General features: G+C 41.4%; 1 protein-coding gene across 1 annotated transcript in view; it reads right to left on the bottom strand.

Moving 5' to 3' along the window:
- Positions 1-14,470, bottom strand: part of DOCK10 (dedicator of cytokinesis 10) — a 114,339-nt gene extending 99,869 nt beyond the window's left edge. The window contains exons 1-2 of the mRNA XM_009695718.1: positions 14,369-14,470; positions 1,755-1,874 (exon numbers count right to left, since the gene is read on the bottom strand). Of these exons, the coding sequence (XP_009694020.1) occupies positions 1,755-1,874; positions 14,369-14,470 (222 nt within the window). The remainder of the gene's footprint in view (positions 1-1,754; positions 1,875-14,368) is intronic.
- Between the last annotated feature and the right edge of the window lie 8,876 nt (positions 14,471-23,346).

Genomic DNA, 23,346 nt, shown 5'->3' with positions numbered 1-23,346 from the left:
GGAAGGAGCAGGGCTATAAACAGACACTCTCCAGCTGAAAAACCTGTCTGCTATAAAGGCTCTGCAGTCCTGTCTGGTGCCATAGGTTCTTGTTACTGCAGCTGACTTCAACAGAAGGTAACAAAGAAAAAAAAGAGGTTTATTGCAAGGATATGGGCCCTACCTACCACTGCCTCTGCTCTTCTGTGAGTACAGGCCACCTCTACTACGCAAGTACCTCTCTCATCAGTCTTAATCTTTTTTCTTCTTCTTCTTCTTTTATTTAAATAGATTATGCAGAACGGTTGCAAAGTATAACACAGAGGAAACAAAATAGAAGTAGCTACTAAAAGCCAGGCAGCAATTGCTCAAAATGAAATGAAAATAAGGATATGAAAATATGGTTTTACAGGCAGAGGTCTTAAGCAGTAGGACATGATTCTTCTTTTGCTGACAGTGTTTGCTCCACTGACTTGAGCTCAGTTACTTTAAATCAAGGGGCTCAAGGGCCTCGTGACAGCACACAGTATGTCTAGTCAGCTTTATAATGCTAAATTCCAATTTCATAAATTCACAAATGTGCAAAATGGATAAAGGAATTAACGATGATGAGGAAGTCTATTCTGTTTAGTTTTCTCTCAATCCCATGAGCACATTAACTCAGTTAATGCCACCAAGGAAATAAAGCCATTTAGTAAAACAAAGCAGTCAATTAGATTAAGCCGGTCCCACAGGACAGTAGCAGCGCCATGAGCTGATGGGAAGGGCCCTCACACAGCAGTTACAATTGGTCACAAATTGAAACGTATTTCCATTACAGAATGCCTATTCATCAAAATCTAAATCTTCTACAGAGATTGGGTGATTTTGAAGAAGTTGCTGTAAGACGCATGCAGGCAATCCGTCAGCTTACTCGCCTGGCAGCACGACCCCCCAACAGGCAGCCCCTGCCCTCACAAGCTGCCCCATCACTGCCATGGTGAGGGCTGCCCTGGACTTCTAGGTTCTCAGTTTCTTTCCATCTTGCCAGGACAAGCAATGGGGAACCTGGGATGAGGTCAGGCAGCTTTATGGCTGCGGGCTCAGGTATCCACTGCCTGTCAGCATCCCACCATGGCAGCTTGCCTCGGCACTGGGCACTCTGCATCACACCATCACTCAGGATGCCAGATCTCAAACCCCACTGGAGAGGAATTTAAGACAACCCCAAAACCAAACAAAAGTCAAGCCTGTTTGGATTTGTCTTTCTTGCACAATCTAATGTCAGCAACGGCACAGCTTGGAAATAAGTCACAGCCACGGTCTAAAATGTCTGACTTTGAGCAGAAGGCCAGGAATCATGGGATGTCTGATTCTAGTGGTCACATATGTTAAACAGAATAGGATCATAAAGACTGGATGTAAGTTAGGGAATTGTGATTAAATTAGATTATAATAGTACAAAGATTCCAGCACTGGCCAAACCACCACTATGCTGAACAAACAGACAAGTGTACATTATGGAATAACATGTTTTCTGAGTTCCTGAAATATATCTGGGAACAACCAGGGCTTTGAGTTTTATCTACTCCTGAACAGTAAATTCACTCATATACAAAATGTCAGAGAAAAAAAACAGAGTGAATCTAGTGGATGGGAATTAACGCATTACACATAAATTAAGAAAATCTTAGAGAGCCCTTGGGCAACTTCTGGCTCTCCCTCTAGCAACGAAGATAAATAAATGAACAGAGAAACCTAAGAGAAACAATAACACATATTTGCCTTGTACTTACTGAGAAGTCATCGTCAGGGAATAATATCAGATCCTTAAACTGGTTATCCCCAATATTTTTTTCAATCTCTGTGATTACAGCTTCATAATCCAAAGGCTCCAAGAGTTTGGGTTTTTCCTGCTGTGGAAAAAAAGAAAAGATCAGGTAACGTCTCTACACTCAAATTTGCCTTTCTCTCCCTTCATAAACTGACATCTGCTGCATTTTTCCTTTTTTACACCAAGACATGAGTAACTTCTTCCCGCCTCCCAATTCTTCCCAGCTTGTTGTAGCTGAGCTCATGTGAGAACAGTGGAAGTGAGGAAGCTGGGCAGCGGTAACAGTCACTCTCCATCCAATAACTCAAGAGCAATCTGTCAACTCATTACAGAGACCAAAAGTACCACATTAACTTACCTGTCGTTCTCAGGAACACTCTCTCTCTTTCTTTAGGACACTAGCAGAAAGCAAATGCAGAAACACTTGTGCAGAATACGTTTTTCAATCTGATGCAATAGTGGACATTAAGTAAGTTGTATTTTACCCACTGTTTTTGCACTGTGCTATCCAGAATAATATAAAGTTTCCATTCCTCCCTCTTCCCTAAACCAAAACCATGATATATTACAAAAGAAAGCTTTCACATCTCCCTAAAACAAATTTCTCCAATAGACAATCTCATAATTCTCCATCATGTTCGATTATATAATTCACATATGTCCATTATACATGTAATGGTCTGAATATACAAGTCTCTCCCTCTTTTGACTTTGTTCTAGAAAGTTCCTGTTTTTTCAGTAATTACAGTCATCTCAAGATTTCTCCCCAGCCCTTGTGAACACTGTTTCCCTCCTATATTAAGTTCAAGACTCCCTTTGGTATAAAATGTACCTATGAAAAGTTTAGTTAAGTATCAGTAACACAGCCACACAAAACAGATTAAAACACTGGGATACACATGTTCCTAGAGTTATTCAGTTGCTGGATAGCTTATGATAGAATCACAGAACAACTCTAGACCTCTGCAGGTCGTCTACTCCAACCCGCTGCTCAAAGCAGGGCGAGTTGGATCAGGCTGCTTGGGAACTTGTCCAGATAAGTCTTGAAAACCTCCAAGGATGGAGATGGAATTTAAAAAGTTGGAGCTGTTCCTTCAACAGTTCAGTCTATTAACTCTCTTCTCTGTCTATTAACTCTCTTAGTGCCGTTTGCCAGCTTAAGAGTTAAGAAACTTCTAAAAATCATTAATATTTAGCATTCATAGGCCAAAAGCACTAACTACTGATGATGAAACATTAAAGACTTGTAAAAGATAGACAAGATCAACATAACAGTAACACACAGAACTTTTTGAAAGCTCTTTCCCAAGGAAACTGGTTCATGAACGTTGCAGTGGAATGTGAGGGAGAGGGAGGGAAGAGAAGCAATACTTGACCTACCTAAATATGATGTATCTTTAACTACCAATTTCCAGGAAACACTAAAAGATAAAATAAAAAGGGATTCTGACACACAGTTACTGTGCTAGATTCCTTCCTAGATGAGTCAAGACATACAAGAACAGTTGTCTGTTTTGCCTTAGAGTTATGAAAGGGATATTTAATCAGAAATAAAACTTGGTATTGTTTAGAGAGAAGAGAAACTTATCTAGAGGAAGGCCACTGTAAAACACAAAAGATCCAAATAGGAAGCAGCAGCTTTAATTTAGATTCTGTGACAGGACTGTATACCAGTGTGTGATGTTCAGGTAGGACAAGGCACCCTACTAGGACACGTGAGACTTCATATTAATCTAGCCATGTAACCTCAGACTGTCCCAAGCCAGTACTTGCCCCTGGCCAGTACCAGTTGACCCATTAATACCCAGTCCTGCTCGAGAAATGCTCGAGTTCAATAGCAGCTGTATTCTTTAGTGAGGTTTCAGTCTGCCATTTACTGACAGTAGTTCCCCACAGAAACGTAATGGGCTCATCCAACCATCTCACAATGCACAGCTCACTCTCGTTTCCTTTCAGGTTATGTTGAGTCACTGCAGTATGCTTTAGCCACAAGTTTTATACTCTCCTTCAATAAATATACCATTGTATCTATTTATTAAATATTCCTATATAGATATAAGTTTCACGGAGTTAAAACATGAAAACACCAGTGCACACTAAGTGTACCATCTCTGCTGTACCACTCATTTTGGGAACAATGTCCAAGTCTGAACAAAGTTCACTCAGTCCAAGCTTATCAGAAAACAAGTTTGTAGTAGTGTATCACAGAATCACAGAACGGTCAGGGTTGGAAGGGAGCTCTGGAGATCACCTAGTCCAAACCCCCTGCCAAAGCAGGGTCACCTACAGCAAGTTGCACAGGAACACGTCCAGGCAGATTTTAAATATCTCCAGAGAAGGAGACTCCACATCCTCTCTGGGCAGCCCGTTCCAGTCCTCTGCCACCCTCAAAGTATAGAGGTTCTTCCTCATATTCAGATGGAACTTCCTGAGTTTCAGTTGTGCCCATTGCCCCTTAACTTGTCACTGGGCACCACTGAAAAGAGTCTGGTCCCATCCTCTTGACACCCACCCTTAAGGTATTTATAAGCATTGATGAGATCCCCTCTCAATCTTCTCTTCTCCAGGCTGAACAGACCCAGTTCCCTCAGCCTTTCCTCATAAGGGAGATGCTCCAGTCCCCTCATCATCTTTGTTGCCCTTCACTGGACTCCCTCCAGCAGTTCCTTGTCTCTCTTGAACTGGGGAGCCCAGCACTGGACACAGCACTCCAGGCGTGGCCTCACAAGGGCAGAGCCGAGGGGGAGGAGAACCTCCCTCGACCTGCTGGTCACACTTGTCCTAATGCACCCCAAGGTACCAGTGGCCTTCTTGGCAACGAGGGCACATTGCTGGCTCATGGGCAACTTGTTGTCCCCCAGGACTCCCAGGTCCTTCTCCGCCAGGCTGCTCTCCAGCAGGCCAACCCCCAGCCTGTACTGGTGCATGAGGTTATTCCTCCCGAGGTACAGGTTCCTACACTTGCCTTTGTTAGTGTAACTGTTACCTTCAGTAGGAAACCTTATAGCAAACACTTACAAGAAAACTCAAAGTAAAAGTGAAAAAACACATACACTGACATTTATGAGGTACATGTGTTTCATGCAGAAATTTTTCCTGCGTAGCGGTTTCACTAAAACATGTACGTTTTCTGCAGAAGGTTTGTGACATTGACTACACTGAGAACCCTCCCTTCCTAGAACAGATACCGTTAGGCTAATGGTTTTGCAACAGTCTCAACTTTTAATAAGTCAGACACGCCACTGAAACCATAAATGTCCATGCTTCAAAATCAGAGATGTGTCAACACAATATTAACCTAGGTCAGATGCTCCTTGCAAATGTCATGGATGTTAGCTTCCAAAATCTCTTTAAAAAGTATAAAGGAAGCAAATGACATAAGTAGCCACCTTCCTATTAAAGTCATAGACTAGGAAAGAGCTGGGGAATCCCACAAATCTTGGGACTTCTCTTGAAATATGGGGGAATTCCATAAAAACATGTGGTGTTTGCAGGTTCTCTGTGCCAATGGAAACTACCCTTTTTAGTAGGGCTGGCAGAATGAAGAGGTATTCCTTCTTCCTCCTGGAAATCCCTGTGATGCTGGGGTGAGCATAGCTACATCTCCTTCAAAATTAACATCACACAGATGTTCAGGTGCAGGTGGAGGCAGGGTAAGCTATGTCACATTGGCTTTTCTTTTCTCTTCAGAAATTGGCAGCACTCGGAAAGCTACTCCTGATAGCTGTCTGAAACACTCCAGGGGAAAACTTCTCCTTGACAGCTGCAAGGTCATTTACATGAGACAAGAATGCAACTTGAGAAAACCCTAAAGCAGAGAAACACAGTGAGCATATGAACATCACTGTTCCCACAGCACTACTTCTCTTGCTCTCAGTGTTGCAAAGTGCATGATCCGATGGAAACATTTTAACAGATGTTAACAGAGAAGTCTTACGAGAAAGTTTATGCATCTGAAATGTAACCAAATGTAGGTAGATATGACATTATCAAAATTACTGCAAAACTTTTCAGTGAAACACCTCAATATTTATGGTGATGGTTTTCTATTGATGTAACGACAAATGCCATTTTTTCCTTCTACAGCATTACAGCAAAATCCTGTATAAAATGCAATACTGTATTATGCCAACTCCCATAAATCACAGGTGCAAGTAATAGCCCATCCTCATCAATACACTGACTGCAGAGATAATCTATTCCATTCGCTGCCAACTTCAAGCATGACAGTACAATAAACATGATGCCTCTCTTTATCAATGCCGCATGTTCTTACAAACCTTAAGACTATGCACTATGGACACTGACTCCATCCTTTGTAAAGCCAGTACTTTGGATTTGGCAAAGCTTAGCACTGCAATGCTAAAATGGAGCTAAATGGAGCTGGGGTTGTTTAGTTTGGAGAAAAGGAGGCTGAGGGAAGACCTTATCGCCCTCTACAACTACCTGAAAGGAGGTGGTAGCCATGTGGGGGTTGGTCTCTTCTCCCCGGTAACTAGCGATAGGACAAGAGGAAACAGTCAAGTTGCACCAGGGGAGGTTCAGGCTTGACATTAGAAAGAACTTCTTCACTGTTAGAGCCGTTAAGCATTGGAATGGGCTCCCCAGGGAGGTGGTGGAGTCACCATCCCTGGAGGTGTTCAAAAAACGTTTAGATGTGGCACTTCAAGATATGGTTATTGGGTTTAGCGGGCATGGTGGCATCAGGTATACGGTTGGACTTGATGATCTTTGAGGTCTCTTCCAACCATAATGATTCTATGATTCTATAATGCTTAGTACTGCATTTGAGATGGGAAGTGGCAGCTGCTTTAGTTAGCAGTTTATCTCTAGAAGGCATGGAATGACTCCTCAGTTTTCTCATCACAGGCAGACAGAAGCAGCGATGTTGGGACTAGTGAATTTCTCCCTGTGAGTGCTAGCAGAGATTTGTAAATGAGTAGGGCTGATTTAGAGCTAATTTAATAGCCATAGCGCTGCCTCTTCTCAATTGAACTTGTCTGTTCTCTCTGGAAACAGACCAAGCTAGCAATCTGTGCCAAGATCAAATTATGCTGGCTTAGATTTTTATAATGCTTTGTATATTCTCTATCTCAAGTGAGTAATGAATTACATGCAGTTGTACTGAAATGTTCGTGAATACATCTAGTAAAAAGGCACTCTCCAACTCCTCACCTGCTACAACAATCACAGCAGTACCATTTACTTCACACCCTGACAGTGCTGCGGAGCTTACTTCTATATGTTGTGGAGCCAACTTTTCCAAACTCTTTTTGAATAGTGAAGAGATCTTTAATGAGCACCAGAGCCAACACCACAGAGGGATAATCACTACTTAACTTCACATGGGTGAAACAGCCCAGATTCCATCAGTGACGTACAGCTTGATCGCCATCATCTTTTGGTCTAGGTACAAAAGCATTATTTTTCCCAGTAATAATGACCAAAAATATCCACATAAGTGATTTTACGGAAACAGATATGGTACCTGGCTTGCCTCAGCTGCACAGACATTGTGCACTGATGGTTGCGCCCATCTTCTCTTCATAATTATATGATTAAATGACTTGTATATCATCCTCCTGAAGTCGTATTTCTGTGAACACTCACTAAAGGAGGAAATGATGTAACTGAGACCAATAGTCTCTGGATAGCCATCCCAAGCACTTCCCCATTCTAAAAATAAACTAGACCAAATGCTATGACTTTTTAATGCTTTAATGATGTATTATTCCCAGACACCAAATCCTGAGTATCTAAAATTTATTGAATTTAATACAGATGTTTAAATGAATTTCTTCTCTTCCCCATGCCAGGAAGAAGAAAATTAAAGAAACAGATACACAGAAAGAATTTAAATCAATGGACTTCAGTTACCTGGACTAAAGTGTCTTCATGACAGGAGGATCCACTGCATGTTCATAAAAAGAGTCAAAAGAATTTAGATGGCCAGATTGGTCAAGATCAAGCAGGACTTTGATTTTATGTTTCATCCAAGCTATGGCTTGTCTAAAATTACAATTCATTCTAGTATACATTTGAAATGCTGAAATGGGCAGACTTAGAAGAGAAAGGGCCGCTTACTGAAAGAACAGCATCACCTTCCTTCATTTTTTTATAGACTTCTCAATGATACTATTAGCCAAGCCCAATCCTACTAAAACTCACAACAGCAAACTAAATTACTCTCTGGGATGACATCAATTTGAAGTGCTTCTCACACTTCTTGTTCTTTCTTTCCTTTCCGCAGTTAAATAATGTCTCTGGCATAATACATGACTTTAGATTTTTTTTATACGGTTAATATATGCAGTTAATTTAATTCCACCAGGGTGGGCCAATTTAAATCAAAGATTTCTTTGCCAAGCCTGTCCAAACTGAAGCTAAAGAACAGTCTGGACTCCATGACATTTGGAGGAGGTGTAGCGTAAAGGCTGAATTTAACCCTGTCTTCAGACGCGTTTGTGACACAGACTGCCCAGCGGCTCTGAAGCATGCTAGCCACAGCTGCCTGAATATTCCAGGAACTGAAGCTGAGACTAGAAAACCATTTGCTTTTTATGGAGTCACCAAAACTTTTGCTTTTTTGTAGGACCAACGTACGTCTCTATTCACCATTAGGCAGTACAGCAGCTTGATGCCTGGGGCAATTTCCATGGGAAGGGTATCTGCACTGGGTGCACCTCCCCCCCCCGGCCCCCTCAGCTGCGATCATGGGTGAGCAGCCAGGTCACCCAACATGCTCCTGGCAGCAAGTCCCATAGCACCATTTGTACCCAGGGAGCAGGGACGGCACAGCCGTTCGGGGATCCCCAACACCCACCAGCAGCTGAGCTGGGAGTGACAGGTCTCATCAACTCAAAATGCTCTCGTCCCACAAGCCTACTGTCTCTCTGCTCCCAACACACTCTGCATCATGTTACAGATTTTCTTTAAGGAAAATAACTTTTGCATTTCAAGCACAGGGGAGGAAATTAAGGGTCTGCAAAAGGTATTCGGGGAAAAGACGGGGAAGCACAGCCAAAACCAGCAGGCAGATGGTCCCTCCTCTTATTTCAGATCTTGCCATTTTTATGATTACTTGGCCTGGTATGCATCTATTTACAGTCAACAAACTCTCTGGCCACATTACAAAGGCTACATTTGGCTCAGCATGTGATCAACAGTCAAGAAGTTCGTTAAAATTAGCGTTACAGAGAAAATTTTCTGTGACTTCCCCTCCTTTCCACCCTAAAACACAGTCACTTGTCAGGTCCAAAATGTTTAGTTTGTCATGTCTTTCAGTAAACCTTGGAGAACCACTCTTGGAAGGAATCCAGTCCATCTTTCAGGACTGCGCAGCACAACTGATAGACTCTTCAGTGTCAGCAGTGAAGCTGACATGCCAATAAATTTCATTAAGGGGATTGCCAGGTCCCACAAGATTCTGGTACAGAGAAAATTGCAAAGAATTATGAAAAGATTCAAACCCCTGAAGCCCTAGTGATTCAGAAATTAGTTTCCAAAACATTATAGTACCTATCAGCTTAAGCAGTGCAAAAGCAGGAAACCTGTGGAAGATTCTGCTGGGAATAGAGAAAGGGAAAAGTCATTTTCTTGCATTAAAGCCTCTTTATTCAAAGAAAATTCTGATTGACACCAATAAGGGATTTGCTTGACTAAATGAGACTTAGTCTATACAAATACAGCTGGAATGGGATGAATCCTAATTGCTTACATTGGAAATTACCATTGTTTTGTGGCTCAAAATCTATAAAGCTCTACTTTGTGTATTTTCCAGCTTTAAAAGTTACTGTAAGAGAATTCAGTGTATTAAATATTTGAAAAATGGAAACATCTCTCATCTGGATGAGATAACTCAGATCATTTTCATTTTAACTGATGGGCCAGCTGCAGCCATCAGAGACTTCAGTAGCACACAGACACGTAACTCGTTCAGAAAGCCAACCGACAAGCAACCAGTGTTAATACTGCTCAAACCACAGAGACCTGTTCTCAGGCAACTGGGAGTGATGTACTCATTCTATTACCTTTTAATTCTCAAGTTAGAATTTATTTTTGCTTTCATTATGAATTTGGAAAGCACTAGGCCTAGTAAAATTGTATCACTCATGGTTAAAATGTGCAAGCCTCATAGGACTGTTGGTTCAGCAAAGCATCCATGCCGCAGGGAGAGAGGAGATGCTTCATGCCACACCCGACTTAGTTGTAAGTGTTTCCTGAATTGTTTCTCAACCATGATTATACACCTGGCATTGTAGCCTTGCTGTGGTGCTTTCTGAATCTGGAAGGTATATGCATGAGCATGTATGTATGTGCATCTTCAATGACTAGCACTTGCCATTTTAGACATTAGGTAAAACTACCAATATAGTCTGCAAAATATTCAAGGTAACAAGAAAATAATTTACTTGTCCGGTGTTTATGCAGTAGCTGGAAACCCTTTTTAGGAAGGAGATAAACAAATTTCATTTAATCAGAAAATTACTAAAATCAGCATTATCATGGCAGTGACAACAAGACCTCTAAAGAAACTGCTAAGTTTTTTAACTAAATTTAATGTATTGGTTTTTTAAAATGTCAAAAATTACAGCTTCCAAATAGTGAGTACTTCTGAAGCCTAGACCAAATATTTGCCCATAGGTCACTTCAGGGGAAAAACAAGAAAGTCTTGTAAAGTATCTTAAGGTTGGTTTTTTTTTTTTTAAAGTTTAATTTACACAGACCTCTAACCTGCCAACACTCAGTCACTTCTCTCCCCTTACCTGACCTTACCCAGAAAAAAAAAAAAGAAGTGCAATTATAGCAATAAAAGGTTTTCTTTAAAGCTACCACGCTGCATCTATTCATAAAGAAAGCAATCAAAAGCCAAAGACGCGATTCACTCTTCTTCATAGCGACATCTGAATGGACAGGTAGGATGTGCTGGAAGAGGATTGGGAAGAAGGGGTGGGAGCTGTAGGGGAGTGAAGAGGACCTGCCAATGCAGAGCTGGAGTGCTCCATCCGGCCACTTGCCTCATGAGCGATTACTTCAGCCCCAGGGAAGGAGAAGTGCATTGTCCTGCCCTGGGCACCACAGAGAGGATGCTGGAGTGAGTCTAGTTCAACTATTCTGTAAACACTCTTTGCTTCATGTTTATTTTTTCTAGCATGGTCTTAGGTGGGCAGATTCATGGTCGCAAACAGGAAGGTTAACAAAACCATCCTGCAACCTGCACGTAGCGGATTTGACAAAAGCTTTTAAGCTTCCAGTACAAAGTTTGCATAAATAGCACTTCTGAGTGAGTCTGTGTATACACACAAACATGCATACATATATAACTTCACATATATAGAGTCATTGTAGTCTACAGAAAATCTACATTCAAAAAAAGCCACACCCCACTCTCAATTTTTGCCCTTAAGTGGCACTCAGATAGCAAAGGCACATAGCAAAGGCAGAAACCCAGCTCTGACACCTACAGCATCTACACAGCAATAATAGAACTGGTTATAGCAACAAGATCAGACCAAACCAGTCCCCTCCATTTGTGCAAACTGCATGAATAAGGGAGATGGAGTGATCTATCCATGGACATCTGCCTACAGGTTCAGACGAAGGAGAGCGGGGAGGAGATGCCAGGCGTTCCTAGCTCACCTGGTCCTCCCTCAGGCTCATCTAGCACAAACCTGCTGCTAAACCAGGGCGTATTTTACATAACACCCTGCACAGCACAGAATTGTCTTTAAAAACGTTTTTATTTATTGAAAACAAAGGTTTCTTTCTAGTAGACTTTGGTTTTTGAGTACATAGGAGACTTTTTTTTTTTCTAAAGACCAAAGGGAAAACTCTAATGTCTGCTCATTACATCATGCTCTGATGCTAAAGACTTTGATCACTATTGTAAGTCTGATGATGAAGTCGCAACACAGTGCCTAAGCAAATTACATTGCCTATTTTCACTTAAATACTGAAATTTAGATATATGAAGTCCTAGACCTGTAGATTGAGCAAACAGTTTTTTGAAAGGGGCTTAACCACTTCAGAAGCCTCTGAAGCAAAAACAACTGACAAAAATGTTTGCATTAGCTCTAAATAAACTTTTCAGAAATACCATTTCAATTCTAGAGAGTACATAGTAATAAGTCACTGTCCCATAGAGTAAATCTCCTATATGCTGTTCTGCTTCACTTTACTCTGTGAATATCTCCCTTTTTCTTCCTACAGTATGGTTACTTATCTCTTCATGAGTTATAGATATTTTTCATACTACATATCTGAATAAATAACTGCAAACACTTCCACAGATGCTTTATCTGTAAAAATCAGTATGATGTATACAGAATGATTACAAATTCAACTCTCACAATGACATTAAAATTATAATAATTTCCTTGACATCAACTACCCTCCCAATCAATTATCTAGCTACAAAATCATTTACACACACAGAACGTAAATGAGAGCGAAATTCGGTCAACCACACTGAGCTCAATCAACAACCTACAATCAATTAAAACTAATCAGATCATGATTAGTCTTACAAAAAAAGGAGTTTCCAGCAAATAATATAATAATACAAGTCCATCTACAGAAAATACAGGTCTAAACGTAGTATATTAAGAAATGCACTCTTTGAATAAGGTCCCCATATATAGAGCCTTTACAGCTGCAGCGGGAGCTAACATCACTTTGAAATCTGCAGCACTGGAGGTGCAGAGGACTGATGCATGAAGGAGAGATTGCGTCCTGGTTGATAGCAAAAAGTGCCCGTAGGCCAAAGATTTAACATGCTCCAATTATGAAATATGAGGTAGAAAGGCATAGGTCACAAGCCACAAAAGTAAGGAAACGTAGGCACACTTGACTTAAGGGCTAAACAAACTATTGAAAAATATGCTCGCAGAATAACATGACACAGTGACCCCATCTTAGTCTACCTTATGTCTGAAAAGAACAGAAACCAGAACAAGTAGATTCCCCTGAAAACCTGAGTTACTTCCCTGACGTTACAGCAGCTTGCCACTTCACAGGAAACGTAGCATAAACCACAAGCCTCTGATGAAAAAGGCACATTACCTATTTCCAATTAAAGGCAACAGGCCCATGGTTACAAGCACTCTAAGTTTTAGGTCAGAGTATGATACATTTTATTGACTCTTAGAAATCACAACAATTTAAAGGTTCTTTGGCACCACTAAATTGAACAGATTCTCACCTTCTGTTATCTGAGGATGCAAGCTAAAATGAACAAATATATATTCCTCTTTATCTGCAGGCAGGCTACTGATTTATTGTCACTATTCAAGCTTTGTTTTATTTCCAGCCATACTTTCCTGTAAGGCTTGAACCACTTCTGGTGAGCACTATTCACTCTTGGGACCCAAGACCATGAAGCTTACACTTGGTATCTTCGACTGTATGCCAATAGCTCAGGGCAACAGGAACCATGCTGTAAAGTAGCTTTGTCAAAAAGATCCATTTCCATATAAAATATCTATCCAAAATGGCAGCTAGTCACAAGCAAAACCCAAACACTCTACTAGATGAACCACAGACCATCTTCATCAACCTGTGACCAAGTGTTACAACTGCAAAGTTATTTTCCTTCCTATTTAAGAAAGGTAATGAGAAAATTCTTCTTCAGTGTATTATCACTGATTCTTTGTTCCACTGGACATGTAGAAGAGCCTCAAAAGAGCTTCCAGCATCCACATGCAAACACAGCTTGTAATTGGATATACAAAACTACAGAAGAAAAGCAAACACCTCTTGCCATGAAGAAAAGGTTCCATTGTCTCCAAATCATTCCTGGGGAAGCCATTAAAAGTTTTACATCTAAAGTAACCTCTCAGGTTAAGAGAATACACTGAAAACCATTACTTGCCTAAGGGTTTTCAACAGAAGGCTCTAAGCATTTTACCTAAAATTGTCTGCAGTTTCAGTTTCAGTCAGGAAAACTTAGGCACAATGTAGTTAACGTGAGCTGCCCAGTGTCACACAGTAGTTTTGGGAGGCACAAGTCCTGCTGGCCCAAAGCCATCGCTGACAAAGCTGCTGTCCAGCTCGCAGGGCAGAACCTCACTCCAGCTTCCCACCAGGGGCTCTGGACCTTTCTCCACCTGCTCCCTGCACTGCAGAAGGACAGTGGCTTTCTCCTCCTCCTGGCCTCGAGAGGCACAAATCGCCCATAGCAGATCATCAGATCTGAAATAGCACAGTGTAATTTTCTACTTCAGATGCAACATTATGGATTTTCATGGAACTGCCAAGCACGTGTTATGAGGCACCAGAGAGACTCTCACACAATGCTGCTATCAGTATGTGTCTGACTGACAATGTGATGCTATACAACAGTTTCCCTAATGCACTGGAGTTCTGTAAACTCCTGAACTCCCCATGCTTCAGTCTCAGACTTCAGCAATCATTCTCCAACGTTCAGTACCTCATCACACAGATTGACGAGACTCATTCAATCCTATGTACACACAGAGGAATAAATCCTACTCTCTCCTATGTGTAGTCTGAAGAGTGTGTACCCTGTAATTTCTTAGCAGTTTCATTGAAGAGACGGAAGAAGGAGGGCATACTCACGCAGCTTAATCTGTGAATTTCTCCTTGATTCACTCGCCTAATGGTCCTTCTTTTCCTCCGCAGTTCACTGGGCTCCCTCCTGAATCTCCCACGAAAGCTCATTGTACCCGTAGGAATTCAAGCAGCAAACAAATCTCTCTTTAAAAAACTGTGTTCCTTTAACCTCTTTCCTTCAGCAGCTTCAGCATAACAACTGGAAGCTGTGTATACTGCTCAAGGGGGAAGTACGTCTAAAACTTACATGCTGTATCCACAGTAACTGAACTGAAAGAAGAAGAAAATCAGCAATAACTCATTTCTTCCTGTGAATAATACTCTGCTATTAAGGCAAGAGCGTCTCATTAAACCATAAATACACCCAGCCCCCGCCTCTAATGCAAATCAAAATAGGAAGTTGTAGAAAAAAAACGCTCGCAACTGAACATCTTCGTTTGAAAACCCATTACATCCTTTCTCCTCAACACCCTCCCCGATTCGAAAGCCAAAACAGCTGCACTCTTACTTCATGTGCATGTATGTCTGCAAGCTAAAAAAAGACATTCACAGAACAGCGACCTCCTACTGAGCACCTCGGTAGCAAACTTCATCACAGAGCACACAGGAACAGGTCTGTGCTGCTGGGGCCAAGAATCATCTCTGCTTTTGGACCAAGGTAACAGTTCCGCTTTCGAAGTGGCGTGAAACACCAGCCAGAGGAAGCACCCTGCAAATTCCTAAGTCTTCAGACAGTTATAAAAAGGGAAAAATAGAGAAATTTATATGCTAACATCCAAAATACATTTTTGGCTTGTAAAAACCTGGTTTTAGAAGTGCTTGTCACCTGACAACTAAGAAAAAAAATCACTGCTTGCTTCAACCTCGTTCCCACCTCAGGTGAGAGTAAAGCTGCCAGACAGAGCCTGTTCCCCAGATGCCCCATGCAAGGGCAATCACAGCAGCTCCCCAGTCCACTGCCCCATGCGGGGACAATCACAGCAGCACCCCAACAGGTTAGGAGCCCCTCACTCTGTGCCTCAGAACTGCAGAGGACACGTGAGCAGTGAGGCAGGCAATCAAACTATTCTTAGTTAAGGTAGGAGACTCACCCAATGCTGAGCTGTCTGAAGGCTGGCAGGGCACAAAGGTCTTTTAAAACTGAACAAACCCCCTCAGTGCCCACACATGTGCAGGCACACACACAGACCCTTTTCTTCTCCTTTGTTCCATCTGAGGATTCATCCTGCTGTAGCAGCAAAGCTGCATTCCCCTATGCATAGTCTTTAAGTGGCACTCATTAGCTTTTTTATTTTTACTTAGTATCAGTGTGCATAATGAAGATAACGTGATAGCTTTTCTGCTTTTTCATTCTGGAGTTTTTGCAAATTGGATGATAAGCATTTATTTCACAACTTATTTCAATTACGCACACTGTCTGAGATCTCCAACTTTACTCTGAGTGCCTTTTTTTTTTACTTTTTCTTTCCAGAAAATAATTCTGAGTTCTATGAACTCTTTCACGCATTTTTCAGCGTTAGTAACATTTGATCCAAAGTAACAAACCTCTGCAGAATTTCCACGTGATTGTTCCACATGCTGGATTTCCACGCTAGGGGAGTAGTCACACTGAGCCCAGCGTGTCTGACCTGAGCGCTACAAATCAACACATTGGTCCCATTAGTTTGCATTCATCTTCCACAGTTAAAACATGGTGCAACTTAATGAATTAAAAACCCATCTCATCATTATCTTTATCATTTAGCTTTGCCTTTGAGAAGATCTCCTTTAAACTGTTACTAGCCTGCTGTGTGACTGTTTAAGACAGATTTCACTGTACTCCTGCATAGCGGTGAAAAGCATCCGTGTCTGGCACTAGAAAACAGAAAAGACAGCAGAAACCCTTTGCCAAGCTATGCAGACGTTTCAAGTGGCTACCAATATAGCACCGCAACATTAACCGAGTTGGAATCGCCCTTGTTTTCTCTCAAACCACCACGCTATCTATACTGAGTCCCAAGTGCCTCTCACATAACATAGTGAATGCAGCTGCCAAGACAAGAGGTCCTTGCCAGAAGTTAAATTTAATGCTGGATCCATCGGTTCTACTGGCTTAACTTTAAGCAGGTATCAATTCCTCTCAGAGGCTCCTCCGCCTGTCCACTTTAACTGTCACACGGAACGAGCTGAGCTCCATCTTCCCTTTCCTCCGCAAGGTTCTCTCCCAGCTTCCTGCCTCCAGCAGCACTGAGGAGCCCTTCCAGGGTGTCCTTTCCACCAAGATAAGGGTCACTGCTGCTTCCTGAAACTTTGATGAACTTGTGTTACTCCCAAATAATACAAAAGATAAACTTAGGTTCAAGTTTCCAGCTGGTTTTTATCCAATTTACTTCACTGAGTATCTTTTGTCCAAAGGATTTTCATTCCTAGTGTTATTAAGCCTCATTTATTTCCATATCTCTGACAGCCAGTTTTTCAGACTCGGTGCTAAAGGCACCAAGCATTATATTTTCTCAAGACCAAGGCATTAAAAGGTTGAAGCAATAAAATAACAAATAAGCTACAGCATTCCTTTAGAGATATAAACAGAACTAATAGTAAACAACTGCAAATAAAGATTCCACTTTCTTAGATCTGTTTTGAATGCAAATCCCTCTACACTTGTAATGGGGAATAACATCATCAGTCAAATGTCCAATAATGCTTCGTCCTGTAGCAGAAGTACAAAGCAACCTTCATTAGCACCAGTGTGACTGTAAAAGATTTCCTAATTTTTCCTCAAAGATTTCACTCTCTCTTTGATTAGAGATATCGGCTGCTTTAAGATGACCATGAAATTGGTTATGTTAATATGAATAAGGCTCCTGCACTGCTTTTAAATTCGGAACTATTATGTATAAGGTTAGAAGTATTATCCATACCTCAAGTTATTCAAAGAAAAGAGGTGTCTGGTCACAGGAAATCCACAAACCTTGGTTTACGTTTGTGAACTGCTGTATCTGATTCGTATAGTCAAAATAAGGACGTTGAAGCACTTCAAAAAATAATAAGATATGTAACGTAGTCAATTCAGTGTTTAAGTCCAATCTGCTCTGTCATCTTTCCTGAACATTTTCATCTGTTCCCAGCATTTTGAAGAACCTTATTAATATCTAGACAGGAAAAATAACAACATTTGATATTTCTACTCCTGCTAAAGAACAGCTATGCATTCCCTTTGCTTCAGAGCCCCTAGCATTCAGTTTTCTGACAGGGGTCACGAGTTCTTTAATAACTTTTTAATTCTCTTTTCCCGCATTTCTTATAGAGCTTCTGTCCAACAATTTATTTCCCTCTGAGATGTATTCACTGTCATGCTTCATTGACTTCAGTTTGAATCTATGATATACAGCAATAAGTAAAAATGGACAAAACTAATCCACTGCTACAGTATGTCATGCAATCATCGGAAAATGAATTTCACTAGCACTTTCCTAGCAGCCATATAAAAATAAAAAAAAGTGGTTCCTAAAGTGTGTATCTTCAACTACCATAAAAGATGCTCCAAAACAGGCTGAATATTTGAGTTGCTGTGTAGCAAATACTGAATTCATCATACTGTCCTTCTAAAATAATAAAATATACCATCTCCCACCAAGGACGATTGAGAAATGATGCTTCAGTTAGCCACACTGGCATTTTTTTATTTTTATTTTTTCTTTCCAAATTTAGAGGGAGTGGGGGGAAATCACATGCAAAGATCGAATTCACAACAAGTTTCTGGGAATGAATGCTTCCCTTCAGCTCAGGAGTTCTGTCTGGGAGCAATGTTGACATGTACAAACAGAGTGCAGGTCAAAAACATAGTCTTGACTTATGCCCATGTATATATAAATAATTAATAAGTAATCCTGACTCAGGTCTTTTGTTTAACAGATTTGAGAAAGACAGTTTAACTAACAAGTAGAAAAACTCCTTTTGCTGGAACAAGCTGCATCAGCTGCATCTTATGCCTCCTTTGAAATTAAATCCTGCCATGAAAGACAAACCTCCCATAACAAAATTTGCTTCGCTTATAAACTAAGACCACTGTGATGCTAGTGACACTACCATTCAGGCAGTCTTCACAGCATAGACCAGTACTGAGAAATTTGGCTGACAAACTTAATGCTTCACCACTCCGCAGTGTGCAGATAAGATACCTGCCTACCTCCCTTGAATGGCTTGTGGCATTTCCAGCACATCAGAGTTCCTGGTAGAATCACAGCAATAGTCATTGAAGAAAACCACCAGGATGCCAGCCATGCCCCTGGAGTAGAAACAGAAACAATTCTGCACTGCAACCATGACGTTAGCCCATGGCCAGTAGGCAGCTATCGGCTCAGGTACCGGTGAGAAGAAAAAATATGGTACCCTGGAGAGGGTCACAAAGCGCTCCCTATCTTTTTAAACAAAACAAACAAACACATTATTATTTTTATTAAAAAAAAAAAAAATTACCTCATATAGCCTACCAGCCTTCTCTATCCCGTATTATGGATGTAGGGTGCAGATGTCACAGAACTTGGAGACCTTGCTGGTATACTCAACTACTGAGGCCAATAATGAGATTAACACAGTTAATCCCTCAGCAAGCCCACCATCACTGTCTGTCACACCCCGAACACCGCAGCAGGGCAACGCTGCTAGAAGTCAGTTATGCATTTGGACAAAGCAAGCCGTATCAGATAGAATTTGTCATCCTTTCTGTGGTCAGAGTGCTTGCTAGGAAATTGACTGTAGTGAGTGGCAACACATTGCATGTGTTTTCAGATATGACTGCCAAAATCTACTAATAGGACTGTGAGACAAACTGAGGCAACAATGAGTGGACTCCACATATTCATCTTATCTGCATCTTCTGGGGATCAGGAACAGCACGTGCTCTGTAGTGGCCTGTGAATGCATGTAAAAACTACACTCCTAAAAGCTTCATGTTGGACAGGTAAAGCCGATTACTACACTGGGACCAGAAACAAGAGATAGGTGTTTTTCACCAGCACCTACCAAAGAAGATGGAAAGCCCTAGTGACCTCCATCCCAATCCTTTTGTCAAAGACTGACAAAGACTGAACGTTTCCCCCCTGCCCTCTTTAATTAAACTGATCCGTGCTTTGAAAATGTCATTTTTTAAAAAATAAAGGGAAAAACGTAAGACCAAAACAATTTAAACAGAAAGGCAAAACAATTTAGTTAGGAAAAACTACACGTGAAGCAACCTTTTGCAAAGTCACTCTGGCATTGAATCAACTGGAAGCAAATGACATTGTTTATTGAGAAATATGACTCCACCTATGGTCTAACAACTTAAGCTGAAACATCAGCCTTCGCATACAAACACTCCATAAAGTCATTAGAATAGCTGAAGCTTGCATTTTGCATCCATACAGCTAGCTCTGACCAGGCAAAGAGCTGGGAATCCATCACAGTTAAAACAACATCAGCACACAAGGTGAGCTCTCCAAGGCAGGGGACAGCGTCCCGGCATAAATACTCATGAAAAGAAGCCCCTTATATTTGTCAGAGCTCTGCTAACAGATCTTCCCAGACAACAGTCCCTGATGTCAGTGACTCCACCTACGTCAATCCATTTCTTTTCTTCCTAGGCTGACAGTGACCTGATCTAAGCGATTCCTTCCTCTGAACCTTTGTTTCACGCCCCAGATATTAACGCACTCACACAGAACAAATTTGTGAGAGGCTCCTGTATTTCTTTGCTCTGCATGAAAGGCTAAAACACACCCGCAGCTGAACTGGTGGTGTCGGGAGCCTTCCCCAGCCTGCGCTTGCCAGTCTCTCTGTGCACTGCCGGAGCGGTAACAGTCATCTGTGGCTGAAAGTGTTCCCTGGGAGTGCGCAAGGAGAAGGCCTCGGGGAGGGCAGTTTGGCAGCTCCCTGCCTGATCTCAAACACAGCACTCAAGGGCCCTTACAGCCCATATATTTCATCACCGCAATACGGCCTTGTAAGCACACGCAAGAGCTTGCTGATAACAAGTACACTCCAAAAGTCACTTACTACCCCTTTGCTGATTTTATGGCTCCTAAAAAGTGTCTTGCTGTTCTCCTGTTTGGGAAGCAGGCTCTGCTGAGCCCACAGCAGTCCCTCCCTCTACCCCAGCCTGGGAGTACGCTCCATGTGCACACACCTTGCCACAACAATGTTTCTACCAGGTAACTCCTCAAGAACACAGATGCAACAGCAGCAGCATTTCAGCAGCTTTCCAAACTGGAAACCCACTCGCACCTGGCTCGAGTGTAACGAGCGTAATACAATCCGTTACCACTAGACAGAGAAGGGCCGTGGAGAACCTGCCTTGCAACTGCAAAGGCCTCCAGCTATGGCCACTCAGTATCACTTACAGAGAACCAGTATGGTGCACCTCGTGCTTGCAGCTGTTCCTCATCTACCCCATCAGCCCTCTGGAGACAGCAGCCACTGTGGGAGCAAGAAGAGAGGGGGTACCGGTACCCCCAGGGTCCCTGCTGCACAGCAGAGCTGCAGACTCACATATAGCACAACTGAGTGCAACCATCATGGGCTTTTGTTCCAGGTATCTTCCCATAGGTTGGATAGAAACAGGGCTATACTTATTCTCTTTAGCAAACAAAATGCTGCTTCTTACATCAGCGATTAGGATGGAAGAATAAACTTTCCATTAGCAATGCTGTTCTGCTGATGTGTACAAAAGCAAGTACTTTAATTTCTTCTTCGGTTTGATCCATTGGGAAATTTCAAACAAACATTACCCTTTTTTTTTCCATCTACTTGGACTGGAATTAGCCCTTGATAACAAAACACATAGTGATGAAGGGCCATAAAAGGTGATTGAATAATTTAATAATCTAAATTTACTATCTCCAGACATGTCAATGCTGCTGCTGTGATTTTAACTTCCGCTGCATGCTTTTCTGACTGTAATTCTAATACTTGCTATTCCTGTCTATACTACACCGTAGAAATGATTTATCTTTTTCTTTACCAAGAAAAGCTCAGATCAGACAATATCTGGTTTATAAAGAGAATCCACATTTTCACCCAATCTTCCATCTGGAATAACTGAAACAAGAGGAGGTCAGGCAACTCACTCATTTACTGAAGGTCACAATCAACATCTACAAAGCCATAGTATTGATATAAAATACCCTTCATTGTTCTTTCCAAGTACTAAAATACACTCCCCTCCATATGCGTGCAAGCTGACTGTACGACCATTACTGTGTTTGATATCACTAACTTGTAATGTATATTCAATGTTACAAATTCCTGTATACTCTCTTTGAGTGCCTGTGGGTATCTTAAGCAATTAAGAAAGCAACTGCATATAATAATTCATCATCTGGATCCTCTAATTGAAAGCTAAATAATGGCATTTTGGAAGAGCGAAAAAGCACACAAATTTCAAAAGCAGGTAAGTTAAGATTATTTTCTTATTTTAGCAAAAAAGGAGTGAAATATAAAACCCTTCAAGTCAGATTTACATTACTGTTTGGTATGTGGAAAAGAGAAAAAGACAACTTGCATCCTTTTGACATTCTCCTCCACTTAGTGATCTCTTGGAACACAGAAAGCAAAACAGAGTAATCTAATAAATAGTGCCAACACCTGATACAGTATTTCTCACTCCAAGATAACTTTCTGTACACCCAGAGAATTGTTTCAGTTTTCCAGGCTTTGTTTTTAATTTCTTAATTAAAAAATCACTAACCCTAATTGACACTTGTAACAAATGCGCAATCTTCAGTATTACCAAAACAAGAAGGTAAAAAACTCTAGGAAAATACCAAAGTGGCAGTGGTTAGGATCCCAGAGTCAGCCCTGCAGTTTGTGAAAGCCTGTGTAAAGTTATTAAAACTAAATATAACCCCAATCTTGGCAAAAAAGAAATACAATATAATGCATCGAGTTCTACTCCTTCAGTTATCCCATCCTCACAGCAAGGAATATCCAGTGGACTGCTGCGGGTCCTGATGCGCAGACAAGGTACTGCACACCAGCTGACTCGCAATACAGGCCCATGCACAGGGACTGTCACCTGCAACAAATGCAAAATAATTAATGGGAGCAGAATCAATCAAGCTGACACACTTGCATGTGTAAGAGGCAAGACAATGCCAAGTACAATACCATTTCAATAGCAATGAATTACTGAATATTCACCTGGATTCCACACTAAATTCCAGTTTATGTAAGCATGGTCATACTGGGTATGATGAAAGTTCATTTAATCCAGATTTCTGTACCTGTGAGAATCTCCAGATGCTTAGGTAAAAGTACAGAAAACAGTCAGCAAAATAGTATTTCTCCTGAATACTCTTCCAATTTCCACTCATGCAGGTTCCCAGCCTGAGATGGCATCTGCATATTTACTAGTTCTCAAAGACTTTTCTTTTATTAATTTTCCCAGTCATTCTTCAAACCTACACAGACAGTATAGATGCTAAACATTTTGTGGCAAGGAAATCCAGTTTCAATATTCATTCTGTGAAATATTTTTTCTCCAAACTTGCCCCCCATTACTTTCATTTGATGATCCCTACTTCTCTTTCTGAGAGAAGAAACTGCAAGCAAAGTCTACATGTCTCTGACCTCCATCGTATTCCCTCATAGCTATTTTTCAGGCCAGTCCAGGTCCAGTCTTTGTCTACACACGTAGTCATGGACTAACTTTGCTGATTCTCCTCACCCTTCTCTGTGATTTTCCAATTCCAGTAAGTCTGGTTTGAATTGTACGAGGTATTAAAGCCCTCCCAAGAAGCTGCTATGGAACCCTGCTATCCAAGGACAGATCAAAAAGCAAAATGCATTTATGATTTCTCAGTGAGCTGGAAAGCAGGACCAAAACTGTGTCATTCTTAACACAGAAAAGCTGCTCTAAGCTTCCAGGTCCCAGCCTCTGCAAGGCGGAGAGTTGAATCATAGTAATGCCTCTTCCTTCGCCTTCTCCGGATGATTTTCTCTGAAGGGATGAGTGTAAGCCAGCATTC

The sequence above is a fragment of the Cariama cristata genome, unplaced genomic scaffold, assembly GCF_000690535.1.
Source record: "Cariama cristata isolate BGI_N322 unplaced genomic scaffold, ASM69053v1 scaffold20472, whole genome shotgun sequence".
Lineage (NCBI taxonomy): Eukaryota > Metazoa > Chordata > Aves > Cariamiformes > Cariamidae > Cariama > Cariama cristata.
The sequence above is the reverse complement of the archived record's forward strand: the minus strand, read 5'-3'. Positions and strand labels throughout refer to the sequence as shown.